Source organism: Myxocyprinus asiaticus, chromosome 44 (genome assembly GCF_019703515.2).
Source record: "Myxocyprinus asiaticus isolate MX2 ecotype Aquarium Trade chromosome 44, UBuf_Myxa_2, whole genome shotgun sequence".
NCBI lineage: Eukaryota > Metazoa > Chordata > Actinopteri > Cypriniformes > Catostomidae > Myxocyprinus > Myxocyprinus asiaticus.
In genome coordinates this window covers 16,738,636-16,764,616 of record NC_059387.1, presented here as the reverse complement: position 1 = coordinate 16,764,616, position 25,981 = coordinate 16,738,636, and the positions used below count along the sequence as shown (strand labels likewise).

The window sequence follows — 25,981 nt, the reverse complement described above, 5'->3', positions numbered from 1 at the left end:
GAGGGAAGGAAGGAAGGAAGGAAGAGAAAAACTAGAAAAAGGAAGGAAGGAATAAAAGGGAGAAGAAAAGCAAAAAGGATGGAAAGAAAGAAAGAAAGAAAGAAAGAAAGAAACTGCAGTAGTGGTGCAGACAGGAAATAGGAAATCAAAGGGAAAAAAACACCTTCTGTCTCACTGGGTTCAGAGCCTTGGACAGTATTTTGTCTTTCAACTGCTGAGATGTGGGAAAAGCTGTATTATTTTGTTTCGTTACATTCCGTGGATAACAACCCTATCTGCTGCTTCTGGCTGCCCCTGAGTCCACTGGAATATCACTAAGATACCATTTAAAAACATAATTGCCTTCAGTATTAAGAACGAAACTGTCTAAAATTAGATCCCATGAATGCTTAATAATTCAGAGCCCTTCTTGCAGAAAAGCATCTATTTCTTTGTCAGTCTCCTGTTACATCTTCATTTTGGCCACCTTATAAAATCAACCTCATAAATATTTTTCATGTGTTACATTAACCAACTCAACTCCCAACTGCAAGTGGCTGAGGGAAACATTTGGGGAGAAGAGCTGTTATTGGAAGCATTTGGCTATGCTGCAAAAAAATATCACAATTAGGAGACGGTTTCACCTACAACTATGCCCAAGAATAACACAAACGGCAGACTGACAAATCCGTGGTGCCCGTGTAGTATGATTACGGCTAATTCCTAATCTAAATTCAGAAATTCAGCAAAAGCAAAAATTCAGAGCTTCTTTCTGCATTGTTTTGAAGAATATGATCAGACAGTAGTTAATAATGCCTAGCTTTACAGATCAAAAGGATATTTTTGGGTACTTTTGGGGACATTAAATACTTTTGGAAAGTTGATGTCCTGCGTTGTGACATGCTATACTCCATTTAAAATGATTTCAAACAGCACTTTACAAATTATTTAATAAAATAATTTTCTTACTATTTTGTTATTATGCATGCAGCTTTTATGATTTCTTATTAATTGAGAGAAGCATTCAATAGATTGAAGAACAATTTACTGTGAAATGAATTAGCAAAGGCAAAAACATTGATTAAAAATGGTAAAAACTTAAAAGAAACGATGAATAGTTACATATAGGGCATGCATAAACCTAAAATCCTTGTGTTAAAAAAAGCCCACAAAAAACTCCATGTTCACGCTTTGCGTCAACAACCCAGATACATTTTTTTTTTTCTGTCAATCATTACACATGCAAGGTGTTACTGTGATAAATTTAAACTTTAGCAATGTCTATCCATCATATCTTGTGGCACGAGTCCCTAAAATGAATGACTGTGGTTGTTAACACAGTACAAGTTCTTTGACTGCAGGATTCCTATGTGGCATGAAGAGTCACCAGACATGGCAACCAGAAAATTATTAATAAAAAGACAAAAATGCTGCAGATTTACTGTTTCCTGTCTTTGCATGCAAACTGAATTCATTGATTTAAAATTTACACTGAAATCCCACATACATTACCTTACAGTTTCTTTGCACAGAGAGCACAGGAAAGGAGAGCTTTATATAGCATTACATCAATTATGATGTTTTAAACAAAAGTGCAATACATGACGTGCTGTCTGAGAATCCACCTAAAGTAGAACTGTTGAATCACCTAACAACAGATGAGGCCACACAAAATCTACATTTCCATCCGATGAAACAGATTTAAAAACACTTGTATATGAAACTTTGTATGTGGCTGTTTGTAAAATGTTAATATAATGACCTTAAAACATGCATCGGTTGTTCCTGTTTTCAGATATAAGCAAGTTTCCCCTTCTTAAAAAATTGCCGAAGCACCCAATTTTGGGGGCATTTGATCACAAGAATGAACACTCAATAAATAAAACCTTCAGAGCAGAAAATTGCAGAGCCACCATTTCAATCACTTGGACAAAGGGAAAAATGTGAGTAACAGTTCACAAATCAGTTTTATTAATTTAAACACAATCAAATAATAATGTCGAAAACATCTGTACACATCTTTTTTGCAGACACAACAAACTGTTTCACAACGAGGCCAACATATTGTAAATTATTTCCAGTTTGCATTATGATTGCAACATTTAATTGTTTATTTTATATATATATATATATATATATATATATATATATATATATATATATATATATATATATATAAAAGCTTGCTGTGTTAAACCTAGAAAACATTTCCCATGTCTACTGTTACCGCGTTCTAGCAGCAAAATGTGATTCCCCGATATGGGGGGTAGAGAGTGTAGGTGGGGTGAGGGGGGGATGCAATAAGGAATTGTAAATGTGGTGAGAAAACTTAGCCTAGAGAAGACCTCACCTGCAGGAGCCGAGCAACATCATGTGCCGGGAGGGAAAATTAAAAACAGATCGAGTTAGCTGGGAAAATTCACAGTCGATAGCACATGTATGTTCTCAACTCCATTGTGTGTGTGTGTAGGTGCATATGTTTGCCCGTGTCAGTGAGTAGTGGCTTTCTTTCTTAAAGTCCAAGAGCTAGTTTCCCAGTCCTCAGTTACCTAAGCACTATCGATATGCATAATGAAAATCCATCTACAGCGATTTCCGAGTGTACACAGAACACATTTCAAAGTCAAAGTAAAAAGACTACTTCATACAAAATTACACTGGCTGTACAAGAATTTCTGTTTAGCGCTGGTAAAAAAGATAACAAAACCTATTTTAAGCTTGTTTTAAATGCCTGTTATGGATGCTGAGTGTTTATGAGATAGTATTGGTGCTACAGACATTTATACTCAGTTTGAAGCTTGACATTTAGAAGATTAAATTCTTAATGCATATTTCTTATTATGTTGCTAATGTAATCCTTGATGGTTCTTCCTTGGAGTTTGTGTTGTGAGCTACCTCTGGGACTGTGGACACACTAGAATTCAGTCCTATATGAAATCCCGACCAGTAGAGTCACATTTCATTGTGGAGAGAGTCTTGTGTCTCTATTTGGACGCAATCTCTCAATGACTTTGAAAAAGAGAAGGGTACAAAGGAGAAAAACAAACATCACTGAAGAAATTATGAAATTATTGACACTTGACATCCATGCTTTTGGTCATGACAAAACAATTATCACAAAAAATCCCTTATCTACATTTATTTATTGAATGAAACCTTGAACACATCAACACTATCAGGCTTTGCACAAGCTACTGTGTGCAAACGCCTTTATGTACTTCCTTGAAAAAGAAAAAAAGCATTGCCACCATTCCACAGCATGTACCTCAATCAATATAGGAAGGAATAGTCCAGTGATTACAAATTTACACACAAAAAAATCTTCTGTACAAGATTGTCTCCGCAATGTAAATAATGTTTTTTCTTAAATTACTAGAAAATCAATTTTCCTCCATTAAAACTTCTTGGTGTAGTGGAATCAAAGTACTTTGTCATGTGAAAAGGCACAAGTCACTAAAATTGGGCACCTTTTTAGGCCAGTGCCGCTCCACAAAGTCTCAGATTATAAATAAGAAGCATAGGACATCCAGGGCAATGGTTATAAAACCAAGGCTGGGGGAACGAGGAAAACAAGGGGGCCATGCCCTTCTGTCTTTGTACCATTGGTTGAGAAAGACGGAGACATAAAGACACAAAACAGAGGAAGATTACACTGAGTCGCAGTGGGATCGGAGTCCCGCTAAGTTCCAAAGGCATCGGTAGCTCAGTTTTTGTCACAGGTGTGAACCCTTGCCGAGTCCCCCGCACAGGCAGGGCTGTAAAACATTTTGATGGCTTTAGAAAAAAGCCAATTCACAGTAACCAGGGCCAGCAGCTGCAGCACCATAAATTCACTCTCCTCCACTTCGAAAAGGTTTAGGGTTAAGACGAATTGCAGCCATATGTCAACACGCTGAGCGTGTCGCTCTGGTTTTGCTGGCTCTATGCTATATTAATTTTATTTTTTTGGTCTGGTACTATTGGAACGCAGACACTTGGGCGACACAGCAAGCTGATGATGCTGAAGATGGTGTGGGGTGTGGGTTTGCAAGGCCTGCCGAAGTGGGGCTGGGAAGGAACGGCTGTCACAGTGCTACAAGTACTCCAGGTCCAGAGCGTGGTGAAGGGCCATGAGGTCAGAGTGACTTGAGATCCTCCAGAAAGGCATGTTGTGCTGGAGAGACATAAAGAGATAGTTTTTGAAAGTGAAGAGAGAAAAAAGAAAGGAGAAAGCAAAAACACACCAATGAACACTTTACTTGGAAAAACAATCACGCCCACGACATGAGTGGTGTTTGAACATCCTAGATGGCCCATAAGATCACACAAGGATTTCTAAATTAGAACCACAGAGGTGGCATCATACCATTAAGATAATGCAGATGATCCTGTGCCATCTCTTTCATATTATTTGAATAAAAATAATTGTTATAAATAATAATTATAATACTATAAATATTTAAATAAAATAATTATATTATGGGTTATTCTCACAAAACCTGACAAGAAAGTTCTGATTATATTTAACACCACAAAAAAAAAAAAGAAAAAAAAAAAGCCTACATTTAGGACCATTAAGATTTTTTGCAATGTGACATTATTTTCAGGACAATTAAACATTTTTTATTTTACCCTAAATTCTCTTTACCGCAATGCATCTGGACGTTTTACTCCCCCCCCCCCCCATTGTTTTCAATCATGATTTGCGTTACTGTAATGCAGTCATGTTTTTACTGGATTACAATAAAAAAGATGCTGTTGTACAATAATGTTCTTAATTAAAAGCTGCAAAAAAAAGGCTGTACCAAGGAAGTACTACTGTGATATATAAATACATTACAATTTAAATACATATTTTTCACATTGTGGAAATGAGAATATCCTAATAACCATCTTTTTCACACTGCGGTAATGTGAATAGGGAGGCAAAAATGTGCATAACTGTCATAAAAAAAAATTTTAATGGCCCTAAAATAGGTTTCACTTTCTATCTGCAAAATATCGTTTCTTATTTGTTTCTTTTGATTTTGGGGCAAAATAGGCCAGGACTTTTCTTGAAATGTTTCTTGACAGGTGAGAATAATGCTTATATTATAATATTGAAAATGTTAATATATATATATATATTCTTTTTTGTTTTTTTTTTCTTTTTTTTTATTAGGGGCTCTAATTCCAAAATAAATGTCATTATATTTACTATTTTATAATGCTTTTTTTTTTTTTTTTCTGCATCAAAACCTAAAGAGAAAGTTTAACAAGAAAAATAAATCTAGTGTTAGAGTCCAAGTTAAAATTTTAATAGTTAAACTTTAAGGCTATAGTAACAAGAAATATGTCATTACTGCACATTTATAATGTAAAATCTTATTCTGATATTTTGCACTTGTTATCAAAACTTTAGGAAATTTTAAGAAGTTTAAGAAGTAGGGGAGGCCCATTTAGAAGGAATCCAGTGTTACAATGTGAGATAACATTTTGATAGTTACACTTAGAGGCTGTAGTTACAAAACAAATATGTAATTATATTTTATTCTGACATTTTGCACGTCATCAAAACTTAAAGAAACTTAAGGGAGGCCCATTAAAAAAATTAATCTAGTGTTATAGTGTGAATGATTAATTACTACTCCTCAGGACATGGTATAATAGCCCGGTGGGAAATAACTATTAAATGCACTATATATACAGCAACTCTGCACAAACTTAGCTGGAGAAAACACTGCAAATGAGGCATTGTTCCTGGGAGAGGCCAGAGGGAAATATGATTCTGCCGGAATGAAAGAAGCTTGTCAGCTCCGAGTCCTCTACACACAAACCATTACTGAGTCTTATCAAAGGTATAGCCTCTCTCAGGCATATGTTCCGCTTAGAGAAGTTTGCACTGACCCTTAAAAGTCTCTTTTCTTTTGTTTTGTAAATTGTCTTTGCTTTTAACTTTAAAAGCCAGAGATGTTATCTGCCTTTGCCTCGGTCGAGTTATTAACTAGAGGGGAATTGTTTTCTGGGATTCTTTCAAGAGGACGACGAAAAAAAAAACGAAACTATACAAAGGTTCGACTTTGCTTTGCTGCTTTCATACAAAGTCACCCTTTGACACTCGTCTTGTATCTGACAAAACTGTGCCATTTTATATCAAGCCAGATTTGCCTGGTTTTCTGCATTCCACTCTATAAAGTGCCAATGACTTATTAAAATCTCCTGTACTGCAGCTAAACACTAAAGGCCTTGGTCTCAGAGGAAATGGGGGCTGACATGTAAAACTGACGAGCAGCTTTGCCCTCTCTAAACTTCCTCCGCTAGCATTGCTTGCATGATTAATTGACAACATGGAACTAATCACTTGGCACAATATAATAAAGAATCGTGACAACACTCTCATTCTTACCTGTCTATTTCTAACCTGTCTGAACAACACATAATGAATTACATTATGAATAATTTCAGGTTCTGTGGTTTACATGAAAACTTGGCAGGCATTTTGAATACACACTTCTTGTCAACAAATGGCAGGTAACATAAATCTTCAAGTTGGAACAACAAGAGGCGGGGAAAACAACACTGAGTGCTTGTCCAAACGCCTCTGTTCTTAATTCCTCAATGCTTGTCATTGCACTGAACATCCTAAACATATCGAACAATGATTTAAGCCTCTTAAATGCATGTTATATTTATGAACTGGTCCCTCTAACATGCCTGAGAGGACTTGTCTTGCATTACACACATGGTGCAGTCACAGGCAGGGACATATCATTATGTAATCTCTCCTCCCTTTACATTAGAGCTGTAAGGGGAGTTGAGCTGATTACAATGCAAGATTCATTCTCTTCCTCGACCAATTAAACTTTCAGGGAACAGACAAAAGAAATTGAAGGTTTAAAGGAAAAAAACAAACAAAAAAGGTATAGAGTTCTGGGGTTCTTCATACCTTTTTCGAGCCTTGCTCCTCCTCCACACCGTCCCCCACCACCACATAAACAACTTTCCTCCCAAACCTCTGAATTACTCTCTCGAAGCAGCTCTCTTTTCCTGGGGAGAAGAGAAACAGGTTTAGTGCTGCAGAAAGCATGGAAGCCACATCCAAGACCCAGCCCTTGTGAGGGCTCTTTAAATACGCAATAAGTTACACAAAATTACGCAGTGTAAACACTTTGCCTTGGCTTGGAGATTCGATAAAATCAATACCTAGATAAAGGCAGTCTGAAAAGCATTAAGTGTGTCTTATTCCTCCCACAATCTGGGACAAATGGAATTTAACAAGCTAAATCAGCCTCACATGCAAATGCCAGTTTGGGAGGCACAGTGCTCACAACCTTGTGCAAGTGGTGGATCTGGTTGACAATGGCCCGAAAGTGAAGGTTGGTGTTTATTTTGCATTTGAAAAAGTGGAGGCCGAGAAGAAAGTGGAATGACATAAATTTGCCGAAGTGGTTTCATATGTAGACCTGAAAAGGAGAGGCCCAGTTCAGGCTGAGCTCCAAGAAAATAATCCCAGCCTGATTAGGCCTCTTCCTGAACATCAACCCTCTCGTGTGTCCACCACTTCTGCAGCCTAACCCAATCACACACCATGTGTCTCACGCTGTTTACACGTAATATCGCAGTAATTATGGCCACACTCCAATAGCCCACATGAAGAGGCCATTCTCAAGCCACAGACACACACAGGTAGTTACTGTAGTATTGCTGCCAACATCAAAACACTTACCTATTTTTGTGGCGCTATAAATGTTTTCAATTGGAAATACTACTCCCAGGCCGTAGAGGAGGACCTTGGCGAGGGCAGGTATAAGCTGTGTTGTGGTCACTAAGATGTTCACACAATTGGACCTGTAATTGAAAGGTAAATTCTGTCAAGCTAAAGTGCAGGAGGGTGGACAAGAATAACAGTGGCTTTACAAATGACAAAGCATTCCATTCGTCATCCACAACACACCAGGCAGTCTTGTCATGATTAATGGACCTTTAATTGTTTGCAAATGATTTAACCCAGAAATGAAAATTCTGTCATAATTTACTCACACTCATGTCGTTACAAACCTGTATGATTTTCCTTATGCAGAAAACAAAAAGAGAAATTTTAATTAATATCCTGGTCTGTCTTTAAGTTCAATGGCAGTTGATAGTGATTCACTATTTTAAAGCTTAAAAAAGGACCCAAAAGTGTCATAAAATAGTCGATGCGACTCGTACGCACAAGTATCCATGTCTTCTGAAGTCATATGATGCAAATTAAGTCGAAATTAAGATGAAAATTTCATCTAATTCATCAAGTCTTCTGAAGGCTTATGATGAAAATGAACACAAAATTAGGACACAAATTGCATCATACTCTAAATCTTATGAAGATACAGTTGTGCTCAAACATTTGCATACCCTTGGAGAATTAGTAATATATGTACCATTTTTGAAGAAAACATGAGTGAGCAGGCAAAACATTTCTTTTATTTCTTATGGGATTCATATTCAACTGTAGGTTATAATAGAATGGCACAATCATAAAACAAAACATGGCAACAAAGAAAAAAATGAAATGACCCCTGTTCAAAAGTCTGCATACCCTTAGTTCTTAATACTGTGTATTGCCCCCTTTAGCATCAATGACAGCGTGCAGTCTTTTGTAATAGTTGTCTATGAGGCCCCAAATTCTTGCAGGTGGTATAGCTGCCCATTCGTCTTGGCAAAATGCCTCCAGGTCATGCAAAGTCTTTGGTCGTCTTGCATGAACCACACATTTGAGATCTCCCCAGAGTGGCTCGATGATATTAAGGTCAGGAAACTGTGATGGCCACTGCAGAACCTTCACCTTTTTCTGCTGTAACCACTGGAGGGTCAACTTGGCCTTGTGCTTAGGGTCATTGTCGTGCTGGAAAGTCCAAGAGCGTCCCATGCGCAGCTTTCGTGCAGAAGAATGCAAACTGTCTGCCAGTATTTTCTGATAACTTGCTGCATTCATCTTGCCATCAATTTTCACAAGATTCCCCATGCCTTTAGACCTCAACCCCCACCCCCCCCCCCAAAACATCAGTGAGCCACCACCATGCTTCACAGTGTGGATGGTATTCTTTTCACTATAGGCCTTGTTGACCCCTCTGCAAACATAGCGCTTATGGTTGTGACCATAAAGCTCTATTTTGGTCTCGTCACTCCAAATTACAGTGTGCCAGAAGCTGTGAGGCGTGTCAAGGTGTTGTCGGGCATATTGTAACCGGGCTTTTTTGTGGGATTGGCGCAGTAAAGGCTTCTTTCTGGCAACTCGACCATGCTTCTTGAAACAACCACACCGTCTTTTTCCAGAGCAGCCTGTATTTCTCCTGAGGTTACCTGTGGGTTTTTCTTTGTATCCAGAACAATTCTTCTGGCAGTTGTGGCTGAAATCTTTCTTGGTCTACCTGACCTTGACTTGGTATCAAGAGATTCCCGAATTTTCCACTTCTTAATAAGTGATTGAACAGTACTGACTGGCATTTTCAAGACTTTGGATATATTTTTATATCCTTTTCCATCTTTATAAAGTTCCATTACCTTGTTAAGCAGGTCTTTTGACAGTTCTTTTCTGCTCCCCATGGCTCAGTATCTAGCCTGCTCAGGTGCATCCACGTGAGAGCTAACAAACTCATTGACTATTTATACACAGACACTAATTGCAATTTAAAAAGCCACAGGTGTGGGAAATTAACCTTTAATTTCCATTTAAACCTGTGTGTGTCACCTTGTGTGTCTGTAACAAGGCCAGACATTCAAGGGTATGTAAACTTTTGATCAGGGCCATTTGGGTGATTTCTGTTATCATTATGATTTAAAAAGGAGCCAAACAACTATGTGATAATAAATGGCTTCATATGATCACTATCCTTAAATAAAAGACAGTTTTTTTGCATGATCAGTCATATTTTCAAAATCAATGCCAACATTTCACAATTTCTGCCAGGGTATGCAAACTTTTGAGCACTACTGTATACGATAATAATTAAGTCAAAATTAAGATGAACATTGCATCATGTTTCAAGTCATCTGAAGGCATACGATGAAAAGTCGGAATTAAGACGAAAATTGTATCACATTCCAAGTCTTCTGAAGACACACGATGAAAATAAGTTTTAAATTAAGGCAAAAATGTCATCATATTCCAAGTCTTCTGAAGGTATATGATAAAAATTAAGTCAGAATAAAGATGAAAATTGCTATATATTCCAAGTCTTCTGAAGTAATATGATGCATTTAGATACATAAAAATAAAGATACATTTCTTTTTTAGAGAAAATCTTGATGTCTGTTGCGCATTTGTTAGTGCATGAGAGAAGCTCATTCGCAGTAGCACGTGTGTTCACACTGGAACGTGGTTTGTTTTTTGCACTAAACAAAATTTCTCGAATGAACACGTCTCTGTGAACGAGCTTCTCTCAGTGCTCATGAACGCATAACAGACGTCTAGATTTCACTGGAAAACAACTTGAATTTCGAAACCTCTTGTTTGTCTTCAGAAGACCTGGAATATGAGGCACTAGTTGCATTGACTATTTTTATGATACATTTGGGTCTTTTTGAGTCATTATAAACTGCATCAACTGAAGACTGGGATATTCATTAAAACATCTCTTTTTTGTGTTCCACTTTAGAAAGTCATGTGGGTTTGGGATGACACAAGGGTGAATCGATTATGGCAATATTTTCGTTTTTGGGTTTTCAGTGCTCTAAAAAGCTACCTTCCAAAATAATGAAGAGGCTAAGTGTTTCTGAGGTATTGAGGCATAGTGCTCACAAACACTATTCATGCATCTTTCTGATTTATGTATAACAGAGATGGGCTCTATATAATTTGCTTGTGCTAAGGCCTACCTTGAGTGGATTAATGTTAGTGCTTTCAGTGCCAGTGTTAACCAGGAGTCCGTCAGGGCTTCAATTTCTGCTCGCAATTGCAACCAGGCTTCCCTTTTGGCCGGGCCAAGCAGACCTGAAATGAACAGAAACATTGTTTGAGTTGGACCATCCTGCGAACACTTTCAGAAATTTCAAAATTTACCCTGACCAAGTGGTTCTGCATAAGAGGTTATTTGAAAAACGTATGAGTGCATATGTCGACACACTATCCCCTCCCCAGCAATTTTAGCAAAGCAGTTTATTGGGGGATTACCTCCAACGTTATTTTTATAGGTGGTGTAAATTTCTTTTACTCGTCTGTAGCGGAAGGCGAGCTTTCTCATCCAGTCCACACCTCCTCTTACGCCAGTGGCAAGGCACAGGTTGGCACTAGTGGCAGCAGCGTGGAATCCATCTGTGCTAAAATTATACGTACTAAGCAGAGGAGAGAGAGAGAGAATGCACATTGAGCTCAACCTTTCATAGGAAAGAAAAATTATAAATGCAATCTCTTTAATATCTCAGTTGTTTTTTCCTAGACTGCAAATACATTTCAAAGGAGATGTGATATTAACTCTTCAACTCATATTTCTCGCCAAATTCTTCCAAGACCAATTTTTTTGTTCTTTACTATCTACATGAATTTTATTGGTATTCTGTTAAGGCTCAAACTGACTGTTGTGCCACATCTTTCCATTTTTTCAACATCTCAAGCATGAGTGTGCCGTTTATAAAACACCATGTCAAGTTAAAACAATTTCAACTTCTAAAAACTCTGTCTGTATTCTGTTCCATTCGTTGCGCTGCATACAGATGTTTTTAAAGCAAGAATGCATTCAGTCTGAATTGCCTCTTTTTTTATGAACTCTCATTTGCATCAATTTGAATTTCTCCAACACATTTTTAGGAGAAACATCTGAAACAAAGTTAATACTTCAATGAAAAAATAACTGAGAATTCAATTAAGTCTCCTGAGCTTTGAAAGAGCAACCTCTGAGCAATAGAATTTTCCCCTGTGCTGCTCCCTGAGGGATCTAAAAACTGTCAAATGTGTACAACAAGGTGCCAACTCTACCTTAGATCCTGCCCGTTGTCGTCTGATGACACATCATCGATATGAACCTGATCACACTCCTGGAAAAAGAAAAACAAAGAATGGACACGGTAAGCCGCAATGAATTAAAATACGCTGCTTTGATTAATCGTTTTCATGTGCAAAATTGGGTGCAATTTGGCAGCTTGAATCCATGAAGTGAATAATGTCAACAACTGTGGAATTCCCATTTAAAGCCTAAGCTCTCTCCCAAAAGCTCAAATCAGCCCTCAACCCATTCCAGCCCCTAACCCCCCCCACCTGCTAAATCTTAATAAAAATAAACACAATCATCAGGGGACCGGGGGCCCAACCCATTTGGCCTCTACCACTAGGGGGATCTCTTGATATACACATCTGTAAATACATAAAATCAATCGGGATGGGATCAGCATGATGCCGTACACTCTGGTAAAGTAGAAGTGGCCTCTCTCTCCGTGTTCTGCTAGTCCAGAGACTGGTGCCTGTACAAAGAGATAGCTGTGGGATAATGAGAGCGTCTGAGCTACCTTCAGGGTCTCTACTTCTTGGAATGGCTGAATGATTCTGCAGCTCAAGAGCCGATTCAGCTAGTGTACACTGTAACACAAACCAGACTTTCTGGTAAGTGTAACGTACTAGAAAAATTGAACCTGATGCTAACCGCCAATGAAATTATGACCTCTGATTGCTGCTGAGCCACACACCAACACAGCCTGAGGCTAGCTTTTGGAGAAAGCAGACTGAAAATCTGTTATTAGTTTTCCATTTATAGTCGGCCTTCCCCTCTCCCCTGCAAGAGCCATAGATGCTAGAAAGCTGGCTTAACCATTCCAAAAATCATCTGTGTGTAAATATATATATATATATATATATATATATATATATATATATATATATATATATATATATTTACAGTATACAGTATATATACTGTATGCATATATATATATATATATATATATATATATATACACACACACACACACAGATGATTTTTGGATGTATGCATACAGAAATGACTGAAAATTATAAAGAAAAATTTAAATGTACAGAGCTGATGTGTGTAATATTTTGGATGTTCAAAATCTCATATCCCAGCATAATATGAAGTCTCAACTATAAGGAAGTTCTTTGTAGGTTTATTTGACCCAAAAGTTTAGCACTTTGGTTCTGTGGCATTATCAAAACATTTCTGTGATTTTGAGCTTGACATTGGCTTGACCATTGGAGTGAATTTGGGGCGGGACTATCCATTTGTACAACCAATTGAGGATGGGGGTAATTTTCTAGAATGTGTTTGTAAACAGTGATTATTTTTGCAATTCCGATTGGTGATGGTAGTGTCGCAAAAATTACACACTTCAGCTTTAAACCACCAATCGTATTTCAACAATTTATATGGTAGTCGAAACTAAGAAGGTGGTATTTCCGTTTAGTTATTGTTGAATATTTCCTTTCCATAACTTTAATCCTTTTAATTAAGTTTCAACGGCCTGCTAAGACACTGAAAATACAAAAAGGACTTCCTTGTTTTAACTCAAACTGAACCTGGCCAAATGCTGACGTTATTGCATTCCTGTCTAATGCTACAGCAGGGTAGGGGTAAGCGCTTCAGACCGTAAACCTTTTTTATTTTACTGGTTCCCCTCTGAACAAATTTTTCATCTCTCTGGATTTGTGGGGAGAGGGTGGGGAGAGCGACGTGAAGAGAAACTCAAACCAGCTGTTCTTTAACATAATTAAAATCTTGACCCCCCAACCCCAGCTCTAATGCAGCCATTCTCTCGCCAAGCCTCTCCCAGCAAGCCTCGAGATCCAAAGAGGAAAAGACTTTGACCCTGTGCCCTGCTCCTCCTCTCCAAGGCTCCACAGGCTTAGATAAGGGGGAGGGGGGCTGGAGGGAGGGGGGTTTGTGGGGGGAGTCGGTGTGACCTCACATGGAGAACTTGGAGTGATGCAGGGCCAAGAGATGGACTGCCAATTGCAGCCACAGCTCAGGAACACCTCAAGCTATTTGCGTAATCTGTTTCTAGACAGTCAGCAGTGGATCTGCAATACTTGTGAAGTACCAATTTGTTTTTGAAAGTGGACCTCTGGACAGACCAAAATCATTACAGATAACTGGGGCCTCCATTACAATGTTAAATCATGGCTCGCTCACTGGAAAGCATAGTGCTTTTTTATTCCTCCGTTTCAAATCATTACGATGACAAAATATGTGATATGTCCATGATCATTTGAGATAAAGCGTACATGAAAAATGAATTGCCACAGTATTGATATCCTTATCTAATTTATAAAAAGCACTGTAAAAAACAGCAAGATCTCATGAAAATTACGCGTCTGTGGCATCATTTTTGTGAAATGACATTATGTGGTTCATACTACCTATCGCAGCAGTTTCGAGGTAAAACACCCACTGTGTGGCGCTAAAAGCAAGTTAAATATTTGACCTAACAGATAAGGATTTTAATGCTAATGCTTGAGTTTTAAATCAACAAAACCGACCTCCCTACCCTATACCTTAAATCTAATTCTAAACGATAGTATAATAAAGCAAATGTGTTTATTAAAAAAAAACATTTTTGCTTAAGCAACCACGAGCCATGTAAAAATCATCAATATCTAAACCACCAAAACTATAAACCAGAAATACATTCCAGTAGTATTGCCCTCATTAGGGCCTCTTCATACTGAAAACGTTTTTGTGTCCATTTTTGACTGTTGCGCAGTACGTCGCAAGTTTTTCAGCATCTTGCGCATGGGTGCCATGTTTTTTAGATTCTGTGTCAAGTAAATTGAACTTCAATGTTTAAAATGCATCGTGGGACACCTGCATGCTGTGCCATTCACTTTTTAAATGCAAGAATGCATCTGAAAAGCTAATTAGATTGTGAGCAGCTGGCATGTTAGAATCTCACTTATCCCACCAACTTTGTCGGAACCACCGCATGTTAACATTGTCTTTTAATTCGATGGTTATTACAACACTCAATTAACGGTTGTGTTGTGGGCTTCTAGACCTCCTGGATGAAAGTAAGGACAGAAAAAGAATGTACAACGTCTTGCAATTACTGCACACAGCTGGGGCCCACATAAACCACTTGACTGCCACTCTGGTAGCTGCACCAAGCCCCTAATGGAGCCGACTGGTCCTAATGTCTTATAGTAACTCATGAGACTCATTAAGGCAGCTCCTTAAGCACTCGTAAACACTTTTAAGCATAATGACCAAGGATAGGTCAGCTTTAAGTGGTTAAGTACCGCATGTGGTTGATCTTCAAGGGTGGCTGAAGGTATCTTCAAGAAGGTGTTATCTTGGGTTGAGATGCTATAAATATTGCATGATGTTATACCTCAATGTAGGTTAATAGAGAGCTGGTGATAGGAACTCAATTGAGATATTGGGCTTCGAGATGGAAGAGGAAATGACAACCGAGCGTAATCCAGTGCAAATAGGTCTGTCTGTCCTTTGGTTGTCTTCAGTAGTTCTCCACTCCTCCTTCACCAAGTAGTGGTTCTTACAAAACCTACAATCGCTTCTAACGAAGACCAGATGTTCCTACAGTAGGCTGTGTAAAGATCCTCCTCTGCAATCCATACATAATTACATCTTATACAAACACTTTGTCTCTCTGTTTAATTCATCAATGTTTTTGATCATTCCTCTTGTTCATTCAACTGTCTAAAGGTTCTGGTTGCAGAAAGAAATATAAAGAAACTAATCCATAAAGAGCTACTGTGCATAATTGTGGGAAACAGCAAGAGGGGCCTAACAAACTACAAAATAAACACCTTCATATCAGCTCTTCTCTATTTCCATTCTCTCACTCTCATTTTCCTTTCAGTTCCTCCTTTGACTATCCAGGCCTAGAAAAACCTTTTCATTTATGCGAGCTATCAGAGCCTTCTTTGTTCGCCTGGTATCTGTCATTAAGCAATCAGGCCAGACTGGCTGATTCTTCCTGTTGGCCAGAGGAAGGGCTTTGCTGCTGACTGCTCAGAAGCGAGCTGGAGAATGTCAAAAAAGAAAATGATTATTTAAAACTACAAACCTCACTTTCCCTTTCGTCCTGCCGCAGAAACTGGAAACATCCATATTGCATTACTCCTCTGGCTACCTCCTAGTTTCTCCTAGCTCTTTCTCTCTTTTTTCACTTAGCACAGGAGGTAAGGGGCTTTCATCCCTGGTCGTGCCTTTCGCCAGAACTCAGCTGAAGCTTACTGCCGTTCTTTGGGTCTGTTTCAAAACCTAGTGAGCTGCCTCACTGCCTACACAGGAGGCAGCCGTCTATAGCAGCATCTTAAGGGTCCATTAACGCCGAACGCATTATCTCGCAAAAAAAAAGCCAGATGCAGCACAACAAATAGAGCATAGTGCAGGTGTCTAAAGACAATTTATTTTAACTTGACACGGCATCTAAAAACGTGACGCTTCTGCATGACACGCAGAAAAAACAGCAAGATGCAGCGCAACACAGTCGGTGTGAATGATCCCTAACTGTCAGGAAACCACATAAGTGACTGATTTGGAGTGCTCTATATAGGCGGCAACTCTGCACGTCATCAAAATAGCATTCCTCATGCACAGTGCAAGGGAGATTAGCAATTAATTTCAATATACTGTATGTGATGCAAGAATAACATTGCAATACAGAAATGACTGACCATGAGCCAGGCAGCTCACATAGCACAAATACATTTTGGGTAAAATAGTCGTTTTGTATTATTTTAAACCATTTTTATCTACACTTTTCAGTACTGAATGGAAAATATCAAAAAATAGCACAGACCAACACCATAACATGTTTGGTGCAAACGACCACTAACTGTCCTGGAACCTTAAGAGTGACTTATTTGAAACGCTCTACATAGACAGCAACTCCGTGAGTCATTCAAATAGAAGTTCTCATGCAAAGTGCGCTAGACTTACAATTTATTTCAATACAAGTGACAAGAGAGGAATGACCCAATACTCTAATGAGCATAAATATACATGATACACACTCATTTTGGGTAAAATAATACGTTTTCTATTATTTTTAACAATTTTTATTGACACTTACTGAATGGAATCTATGTGTATTTATAATATAAATGTATCTCGCTTTGTTCTCCATCATGAAAATATTTTTCATAGAGCTTCTTAATCATTGTGCATTATAGTGTTGCCTTCTGGAGAAGTATACAAATGATGACGATACCTTTGAATTTTGCTAAAATTATCTCAGGAAGCAGCATAATTCAGCTACCCAACTTTTGGAACAGCCTTCACGACACAAGCGCGCCTAGGCAGCACACTAGGTTTTGGAACAGAGATTGAGTCTAGAGAAAAACCAACTCCCCATACAGGTGAGCAGCCCAGGTAACAAAGGCACAGTGTGAGTGATTACAGCCATCATCACAACATTCCTCCAAGCCTACAAGCTAAGTCCATGTGAAAAAGACCAATCCATGGTTCGCAGGTTCTCAATGCTGCCAATCCATTGGCAGGGTCTGTCATCCCCCATCTGTGAGGGGGGTTCATGACCCTAGTGTTGGCCCCCCCATCACTTTCCCACCACAGTTGGCCCACGCAAGGGTGAGAGAGGTAGAGAGGCAGAGAGAGAGAGGGAGGGGAGCAGCTTACCTGTGGGTCAGACACAGGATATGGAGAACAAAGAGAGTTCTTCAAACCCACTTCATTCCAATCCACAGTTTGTGCTTGAACAGTCATGGAATTCAAACAGCCAGGTAAAACAAAGCTCTCTGGAAACATAGGTTTCTTAAAACCAAAGCTTATCACACTGTCATATTAAGATGGAAAATAGTTAAGTAGACTCAAGTAAAGTGAGTTTGATGGCGAGAAGATGATGGAAAAGTTGCATGGAGCTCAGCTTGTCTGAATATATCAAAAGCATCCAATGCAGGTATGAGCACTCCACAGAATGCTTAAAAAATGCTCTAATAAAGACATCTAATAAAGGAGGCTACTCAACACACACGTACTACAGACAAATGTTCCACTGCACAATACTGCATTACTGCCTTATAGGTGTGATGCCAGTTAAACAAATGTCTATCCAAATAGGAAGACAAGCAAAAACGTGCTCTTATTAATCCTCTGATGACATGAGGATTATATCGACATTTTTAAATTTTCGATAAATAATTTACATTTTTAAAATAATCAAAAACAATTTTCACATTTTATTTTATCAGAGGTACTTTTGTAGCAGCTTTCAAACATTTCTTAGTCTGAAAAACTTCTACATGTTAGGAATTTGCATTGAGGATGAGCAATCAGTTTCAAAGCCATCTTTTGTCATCATATTGTTTGTAACACTACATCTTCAATAGACGTACAACCCTTATTGCTTTTAGGCCCCGGTACTGTGGGCTACTGCTGGGTAAGAGGGGGCCGGCGCTGAGAGAAGATAGACAGGAAGACTTTAAAAGCTCTCCATTCTCTCTTTAGTCATTCCAAAACACATCAGGGCTCCTGCCTTGGGATCTCTGGAGCCCTGACAGCCAACAGACACTACCTGCGTCTAGACACAAAAACACATTAAATCCACAGAGTCAAATCCTGTTCCCGAACACACAACACGCGTAGGGAAAGTTATGATAATGACTTATTTCACTTTCAAAAGAGTCACTCCTCTATTTTGGTTTGGTCCAAAGAGCTCAAGGAATTTTGATGGAACATTTGCTTGTGGTATTGGCCAGAAATACTGTATATTAAATAAAGATATATCTATGTGTACCTAAATAACCAAGAACAGAACTGAACTATGATAGCTGAATTGCAATGGAAAGATGTTATAGTAAAACACTGATGTTCTTAAAGTGACAGGAAAAAAGATGCAATGAAAATGAATGATGACTGATACACACAAACATCAGTACTGCCTAACATCTCCTTTTTTGTTGCACAGAATAAAGTAAGTCATACAATTTTGGAACAACTTGAGGGTGAATAAATGAAGTAGAATTAAACATTTTGGGTGAACTATTCCTTTAAATTCATAAAGTGACATTTTAATGGTGAAATGTAAATGGAAAAAGTAACATTTTAGTGCAAAATATATATATATTTTTCATTCTAATTTTAACCTCAACAAATACACATGAACTTCACATCTCTGCTCAATCTCATGTGCTCATTGTAAAATGATAAGTGAAGCCCCAACGTCCTAGAGGTGCTAAAAAACGTCCCGGGCTTTGCAGTGTCACTGGTTTGGCCTCAGGTATGCATCTGCGGAGGTGCGGCTGGGGATAATTGAAACCATTCCCACTTCGGCCGAGCAGAGCTCAGAGCCAGGGAGGAGAAATCTGTCCTGCAGACGGCTCTGTGTTGTTTTCTCTCCCGGCGAGCCGTGGCCCTTCCCCGCTGTGAGGGAGCACAGCCGGGCCCCTGAGATGCACATTCCCACACACCAACCCGCACTCCACCTCTCACCGAAACACAAGAATGCTTTCATCCCTAAAATGTCCTCACTCTCAGGTACGGCATGCAGTGTATCACACAAGCTTGGGGTAATTACGTACAAGAGTTATGGTACAACCAGTTGTGGTACAACCAGAAAGAATCATTCCAAGAAAACAGAGCCCTTTTCCATGCTCTTATGCAATTGATCATTTACTGTTAAATTAGGGATGGAAATAGTGTTTTAACTTGTGAAAATAACTTTTAATCTATAATTGTACAGAATTCATTATTGTACAGAATTCAAGAAAAATAATAATTATTGTGCTATATTGTCTACTAAACTAAAAATTGTTTAATTTTACTGAGGTTTACATTCAAAGGCTAAATCGCAAAGTGACAGTGAATATGTTTTATTTAATGCATTTACTTATTTATACTTAGCATTGAGACAAAATATATTAGTGACTATAATAGTAGTGCACATTATAATAGTAATAAGAAATAAATAGTAATTATAAACAGTAGTGATAATAAATTAAAGTGACATTTAAAGAAAAATACAGTTTTAAATTAAACGTTCTGATTAAAATAATGAAAAAAATAAAAATAAATAAATAACAGGGCATACATATACATTATATAACTACATATTACTCTATATATTTACATTACTGAAAAATATTTTACAATTTAATAATTTATTATGTACAATTTGCACATTTATATTTATAAATATAAATATTTGAAATCATAATGAGCATAGCAATTTCTGGAATGAACACATATTTTGCACATGTGCACCATGGATAGCACAGGAACACATATTTTGATTAACAATTCAGAAATGTTATTTGCTAAATTTGCACGTACATTGTGCACACTATTTTATTTCAAAACGTAGTTCCTAAAAATAACCGCTAAAATATTCCTCTCATGAAGAATTCTGAATCAATATACTGCAATCAATACAAGGATCATATTGCTGACAAGCATGAATTATATTCTGCCATTGTACAATATCAATAATTAATTGAGCCAAAAAAACAAGACTATCTGTTTTTTCAAAGACCTTTTCCAAAGACCAAGGTTTTGTGCAAGATCACAGTAGTGTGTGTTGTGTGTGTTTGTGTTTGTAAAGTACAGTAGATCCTTTATGACCTCTATGGCATGCCATTTTCTTTTTTTTACTTTATCGATAATTATCAGCAATGATCGAACTCTAATCACACACACTCAAGAAAGTGGGGGGAAACAGCAAACAAATAACACAACCAATCAACTGCACAAAATAGTGCAACACAACACAATGCAACACAAAACACAGAAACAGACAGATACTTTAATCAGATAGGACGTGACGACAAAAAAGTACCTACAGTATGTGGATTACATACCACCAGCATTTACTAGCTTCTTACTTCTGCTTTCTTCCCAAAATTGTGTATTGTAATAGCTTGGCACAAACCTAAAGCTAAGGAGCACAGCAAAGGATATTATACAAAATCTATAAAGTGTATCAATTAAATGTTTTTTAAAGGACTGTACCACTTGACCTTTGCACATTTGTGCATGAGTTACACAGTTGACAATCTGGTGTTGCAAACAACATCAGGCATTTGTCTGTGTAAAGCCAGAGGGAAATCCCTTTATGACTTTGACTATATTAGACTGAGCATATGCATTTTTCTAAAGGCTCAAATATACATCTGCTGTGGTGATATTTACAGTTTGGATTCCTTTGGAATTCTCCTTCCAGTTCTTTTCTGTTTTCTTTCTTTGTTCCTCTAAACATCGCTTTCAGTTCAGAGAAAACATTCTGTTGCGGTTTACAGTATAGACAGCAAATATACTGGTATTGCATGCAATTGTAGTTTTAAGAGAAAGGTCCTTTGCTTTAAAGTGTCAAAATGAAATGTAATAATTCCATTGCTGAGATATAGCAGACAAGAAAAACTGTGCATTGCACAATCCAATCATTTTACAAGATGCCCGGACAGCCAATTCATATGCAAGCAGTTTAAACACATGAAACAAAATCAAAATACAGGACAGATGTTGTGAAAAAGCCACATTTAAGCTTTGTCACAATACTGTCATTTCTTTAGAATGGTGGGGGGCACTTCCATTATACAAAGTGCAGTGTGCACAATTCGATGTGGCCAAACATCGGGAAATATTTAACAGCCAATTGCTGCCAATTAACTTTGATCAAGATGAGTGCGATTGGAATCTCCCCGTCACTCGTCTGTCTCGGGCAGCACAAACATTTTCTTTCTCCCTGGTTCTCGTGGCAGGAAAAGCAGAGCAGTGCCGTTGACTAATGAGACTTGGCAGACTCGCAACAGTTCTCCTCACACTTAAGTATCAAACAAAACATTTCCTCCTCTGCAGGGTCAGCTGCGAGCAGGACACAGAGGAAAATCAATGGGTCAGTGGTGTCGGGTTTTGGGACGAGGGAGAGCGCCTCGCCAGCGATGTCTGAGCCAGGGTGGGTACAACGGACTCAATAATATCAGATTAGGCAAGGCTTTTTTAAGGAATAGCTCACTTTCCTCATTTTCAAAAATGAAGATTTTGGCGTTCCAAACCCGTATCACTTTCTTTCTTCGGTGGAACACAAAAGAAGAAATTGTTACTGATGAACTGGTCGCTCTTTTCAATGCATTTACAATTAATGTTAGCTGGAGCTTTCAAGCTTCAAAAATAATGCAAAAGCATCATAAAAGTATCATGAAATTAGTCCATATGACTCATGCACTATATTCCAAGTCTTCACAAGCCAAATGATAGTTTTCTAAACCCACATGCAATTCTTTCAATTAGTTGATCAAGTTCACAAAACTGCTCTGAACGATTCGTTCACAGACCGTACATCGCTACTTCTCTCATGAACTCTCATGAACGTGCTTTACAAGATTTGGAATATACTGCACAAGTCAAATGGGGCACTTTTATTGACAGCTTTATGGTGCTTTGCATCCTTTTTGAAGATTGAAAGCTCTAGTCCCTATTAATCATTATTGTAAAAATGCGACCAGAACATTTTTCAAAATTTCTCCATTTGCATTCCACAAAGAAAAAAGGTAACATAACTTTGGAAAGACATGAATGAGGAACTTTTCCTTTAAGGGTTCATAGATTTGTTTTAATTATTTCACAGTACATATTTTCAAGCCTGATGCCATTTTAACTGGCCACTTTGAATACACTGAATGATGTGCTAACTTGTGCAACACCAGATCTGGTCAAACTGAACTTCACTTCTATGAACACATGGAGCACTGCCAATCATGGGTAGAAGTAACCCCACCACTCTCATTTTCACCCCTCACCAGGCGGGGCAGACAGACACCTAGATACCCTCTCAGTAACTGCCCCCAGGGGCAAATTTTACACTGATCCAACATGAATGAGGCAGAGAAGCAGTTTTCAGACCGTGACTGAGAGTTTGCGGCCAGGGCGGACAGAGACACAGAGCACACAGCATAACACGCAGACAGTCAGAGCTCGTACAGAAATATTAGAAGCTAACAAATTGGCCTGAGCAGCAGGGAGGGGGCGGGGGAGGTGTGCACGGCCAGGGAGACTGACAGCACATGTAAAATTCATAGTGTACCATAGGCTCCGAGGTAATACTTCACCACTAAGGGACGTTAGCGAGAAATAGGCACCCTGCTATTAAATGGTTGTTGATGCTATGGTGTAAACTTTAATGGACTGCTCTTTTGCTCGTAATGTCATGTATACACTCAGTTGTGACTTATCCACGTCTTGGAGCTGCGTTTTAAATATTGTCGCTAAGAAAGCAAGCTGTAAAAGTAATCACATACTTAGAAGTCTTGAAGTACCCTTCGCAGGGGGTGAAGCCAGCTACATGTATGTTAAACACAAAAAAATGGGGATATCCCCTAAAGTGACAAAGCATGCTCGATTTACCTCTAAGTCATTGAAGAAGAAATGCGTGTCGGCCAAGTTGAAGATCATCTCTTCCATTCTTAGTCCCAATGATACAGACGTTGGCGGATCCTGAAGAAAAAACCAAGTAGAAATGTACCCAGCAATCAATTACACCTTCTAGATCAAAAATAAAAAATACATACAGTACAATATATACATGTCTTTGCAATTCATATATAGAACGTTCTAGCTGAAATGTACTTAAAGGGTAAGTTCACCCAAAAATGAAAATTCTGTCATTCCTCACCCTCATGTTGTTGCAAACTTGTATGGAGACGTTTTGCAGAATGACAGCCTTAGTCACCATTCACTTTCATTCATCTTTTTTCCAGACAATAAAAGTAAAAGGTGACTGAGGCTGTCAGTCCCTGTCTTTCTGCTTTACACCTCCTTTTGTGTTCCATGGAAGAAAAAAAAAAACAACATACGGTTTTGGAATGACACAAAAGTAGGAGTAAATGATGACAGAATTTTACTTCTTGGGTGAACTATGGGCGAGCCACTCAGTAAAGGCAGTAAAAATAGTCTTAGATGTGCCGATGAGCTGAAATGAACTTGAGGTCAATGTGTTGTCATAAATACATCTCTGTTCACATACCTCAGACCCTAGATCATCTTTCTATGCATTACCGATGCATTTCACCCCCATTTCCCCCAAACAATATGCTCACATCAGAGAAAAATGGAGGATTTATTCTAACTATTCGTAAAAGGTTCATGTTGGGAATTTAATAGAAACTTAGAAAGAGGAAGACACACATTTTTCCTGCACAGAACAGCTTTACCAAGTGATGTATAAACCTGTGCATTGGCAGTAATCAAAATGGATTATTCACTTAAAATATAATGGACTTTTTTTATTTTTTATTGTATTCTGTTTCCACTGTAATGCAATACTGGCAGTAATGACGATCTCAGCGGTTGTGTTAGAGCTGACACAATGATGGCTCTATGAATTGTTAATGAATCAATTGCAGAGTGTTTTTGCCTTAATAACCTAGACAACACTCATTAAAGGAGCTCACCGCAAAATAACACTTATGACGTTGTCATGATTACAAACTTGCATGTCCTCGCATTTATAATGAAGTAGTTGACATTAAATATTTTTTGGAAGAGTGTTGCAGTGTAACGTGTGATTCTCTAAAACTATTTTAAACAGCATTTTGCTAATTATTTATTAGTATGTACTGTATGCAGCTTTTAAGACCTCATATTAATTAAGAGACTACATGGAATATTACTACTTTTAAAAAGTTGATTTGTCACAATGCAGGGCCATTTTAAATGAACTGGTAAAGTCAAAACGTTGATTAAAAACAGTGAAAAACTTAGAAGGAATGTTAACCAGCCAGCAAATAAAATATAGACTTTCCCTTATACATTCATATAAATTCTACCCTAAAATCTTGATCTTGACATGGACATGTAATGCATCAACTCCCCTTTGCATCTGACAAGTTTATATGTTGTTGTTTCCTAAATAAAGAGCTCAATCACTAAAGTGGTCACTTGGAGTTCTCTATCTCTCCTTCTAAGGTTTCATGTGTTGTCTGCAAACAACTGCAAGCATTTGTTATATTAATTGCATTTAGAGTGTCAGTATACGGTGTTGAGACAAAGACTAGCTTGAAAAAGGCCACAGGACTTTCAGTTCATACATTAGTCAAATATTCAGTTTAAAATCATCTTTTGTAATCTTCATTTCATATGGGCTTATTTTCTAATCAGTGGCCACTCTCTCATTGTTCATTAAGAGGATAGCATGAGTGTGCAAGGGAAAGTGGAAAGCGGAGGAGAAATGAAGGAAGGGATTTATTCCAGTGTCTGTACGGCCGTGCTGAGTCAGGGAGCTCTGCTTCAGGGATTAGAGCTTAAAGCCACCTGAAGTAATGGCTGAGCTTTTTACTGATTACTTGTCACACTCAACAATGAAAATGTTTTAACTGCGGACAGCGGGAAGGGAAACCACACAAGTAGAACAGAACACCATCAACGCCACTGATGAGGTTTTAAAGAAAATCTTCACACACTTTTGGATCTTGAAACCTGCCTATAACAACTATACAAATTAGTATATTTGGTGATGCAAAATAAGTAAATAAAAAATGTATGTCATACACATAGCTTTTAGATTCAGTATACAGTATAAACTAGATCCTTTCTTTGTAAAGCACTCATGTTTGAATATTCCAACCTTCCTATCTATTTTCAGTGTGCCAGTCAGTCAGCTTAATATAAACACCTGCGTATATATCTGACAGTTAATAAAAGCAGGTTTGGTGGTGAGAGGTATGCAAAGTGCACTTCTCCGGCCTGACGAATCCTCTCCAATTAAATCTAAACAATCATTCAGCAGGAGAGTTAAGAATACAAGCAGGCCAGAGTGCCTGAGGGTCTTCAGCTGTCCCCACACATCAGTGCCACCCAAAAGATGCCAAGTCCTCCCCTCCAACACCCTCCCAACTCTTTCCCTTCAGGCTGATGGCCACACAGCTGGCCTGAGCCATCAACTTTATGGGAGCGAGCTGCTCTAATGCCAATTAGGATAACTGATAACCACAGCAGTGAGCTCTCCAGCATAGCTCTATTTATAGAGCTCTTCCTCAACGGCCTCCCTGGAAGAAATGCATTTCAGTGGGTTTTCTTACTGTTTATGTCATATAAGGCTCATATCTGAGAAATGTGAAGCACCCTGGATTTTAAAGTAAGGGTTTGAGATG

General features: G+C 38.3%; 1 protein-coding gene across 6 annotated transcripts in view; it reads right to left on the bottom strand.

The window, feature by feature from the left end:
* Positions 1-2,168: 2,168 nt before the first annotated feature.
* LOC127434302 (eyes absent homolog 1-like) overlaps positions 2,169-25,981 on the bottom strand; it is a 51,068-nt gene continuing 27,255 nt past the window's right edge. For all 6 annotated transcript variants that reach the window (XM_051686941.1, XM_051686942.1, XM_051686943.1 and 3 more), the window contains 7 exons: positions 23,238-23,327; positions 11,891-11,949; positions 11,090-11,250; positions 10,795-10,909; positions 7,664-7,785; positions 6,884-6,984; positions 2,169-4,132 (listed from right to left, as the gene is read on the bottom strand). In XM_051686941.1, coding sequence (XP_051542901.1) covers positions 4,052-4,132; positions 6,884-6,984; positions 7,664-7,785; positions 10,795-10,909; positions 11,090-11,250; positions 11,891-11,949; positions 23,238-23,327 — 729 coding nt within the window. In that variant the 3' untranslated portion in view covers positions 2,169-4,051. The remainder of the gene's footprint in view (positions 4,133-6,883; positions 6,985-7,663; positions 7,786-10,794; positions 10,910-11,089; positions 11,251-11,890; positions 11,950-23,237; positions 23,328-25,981) is intronic.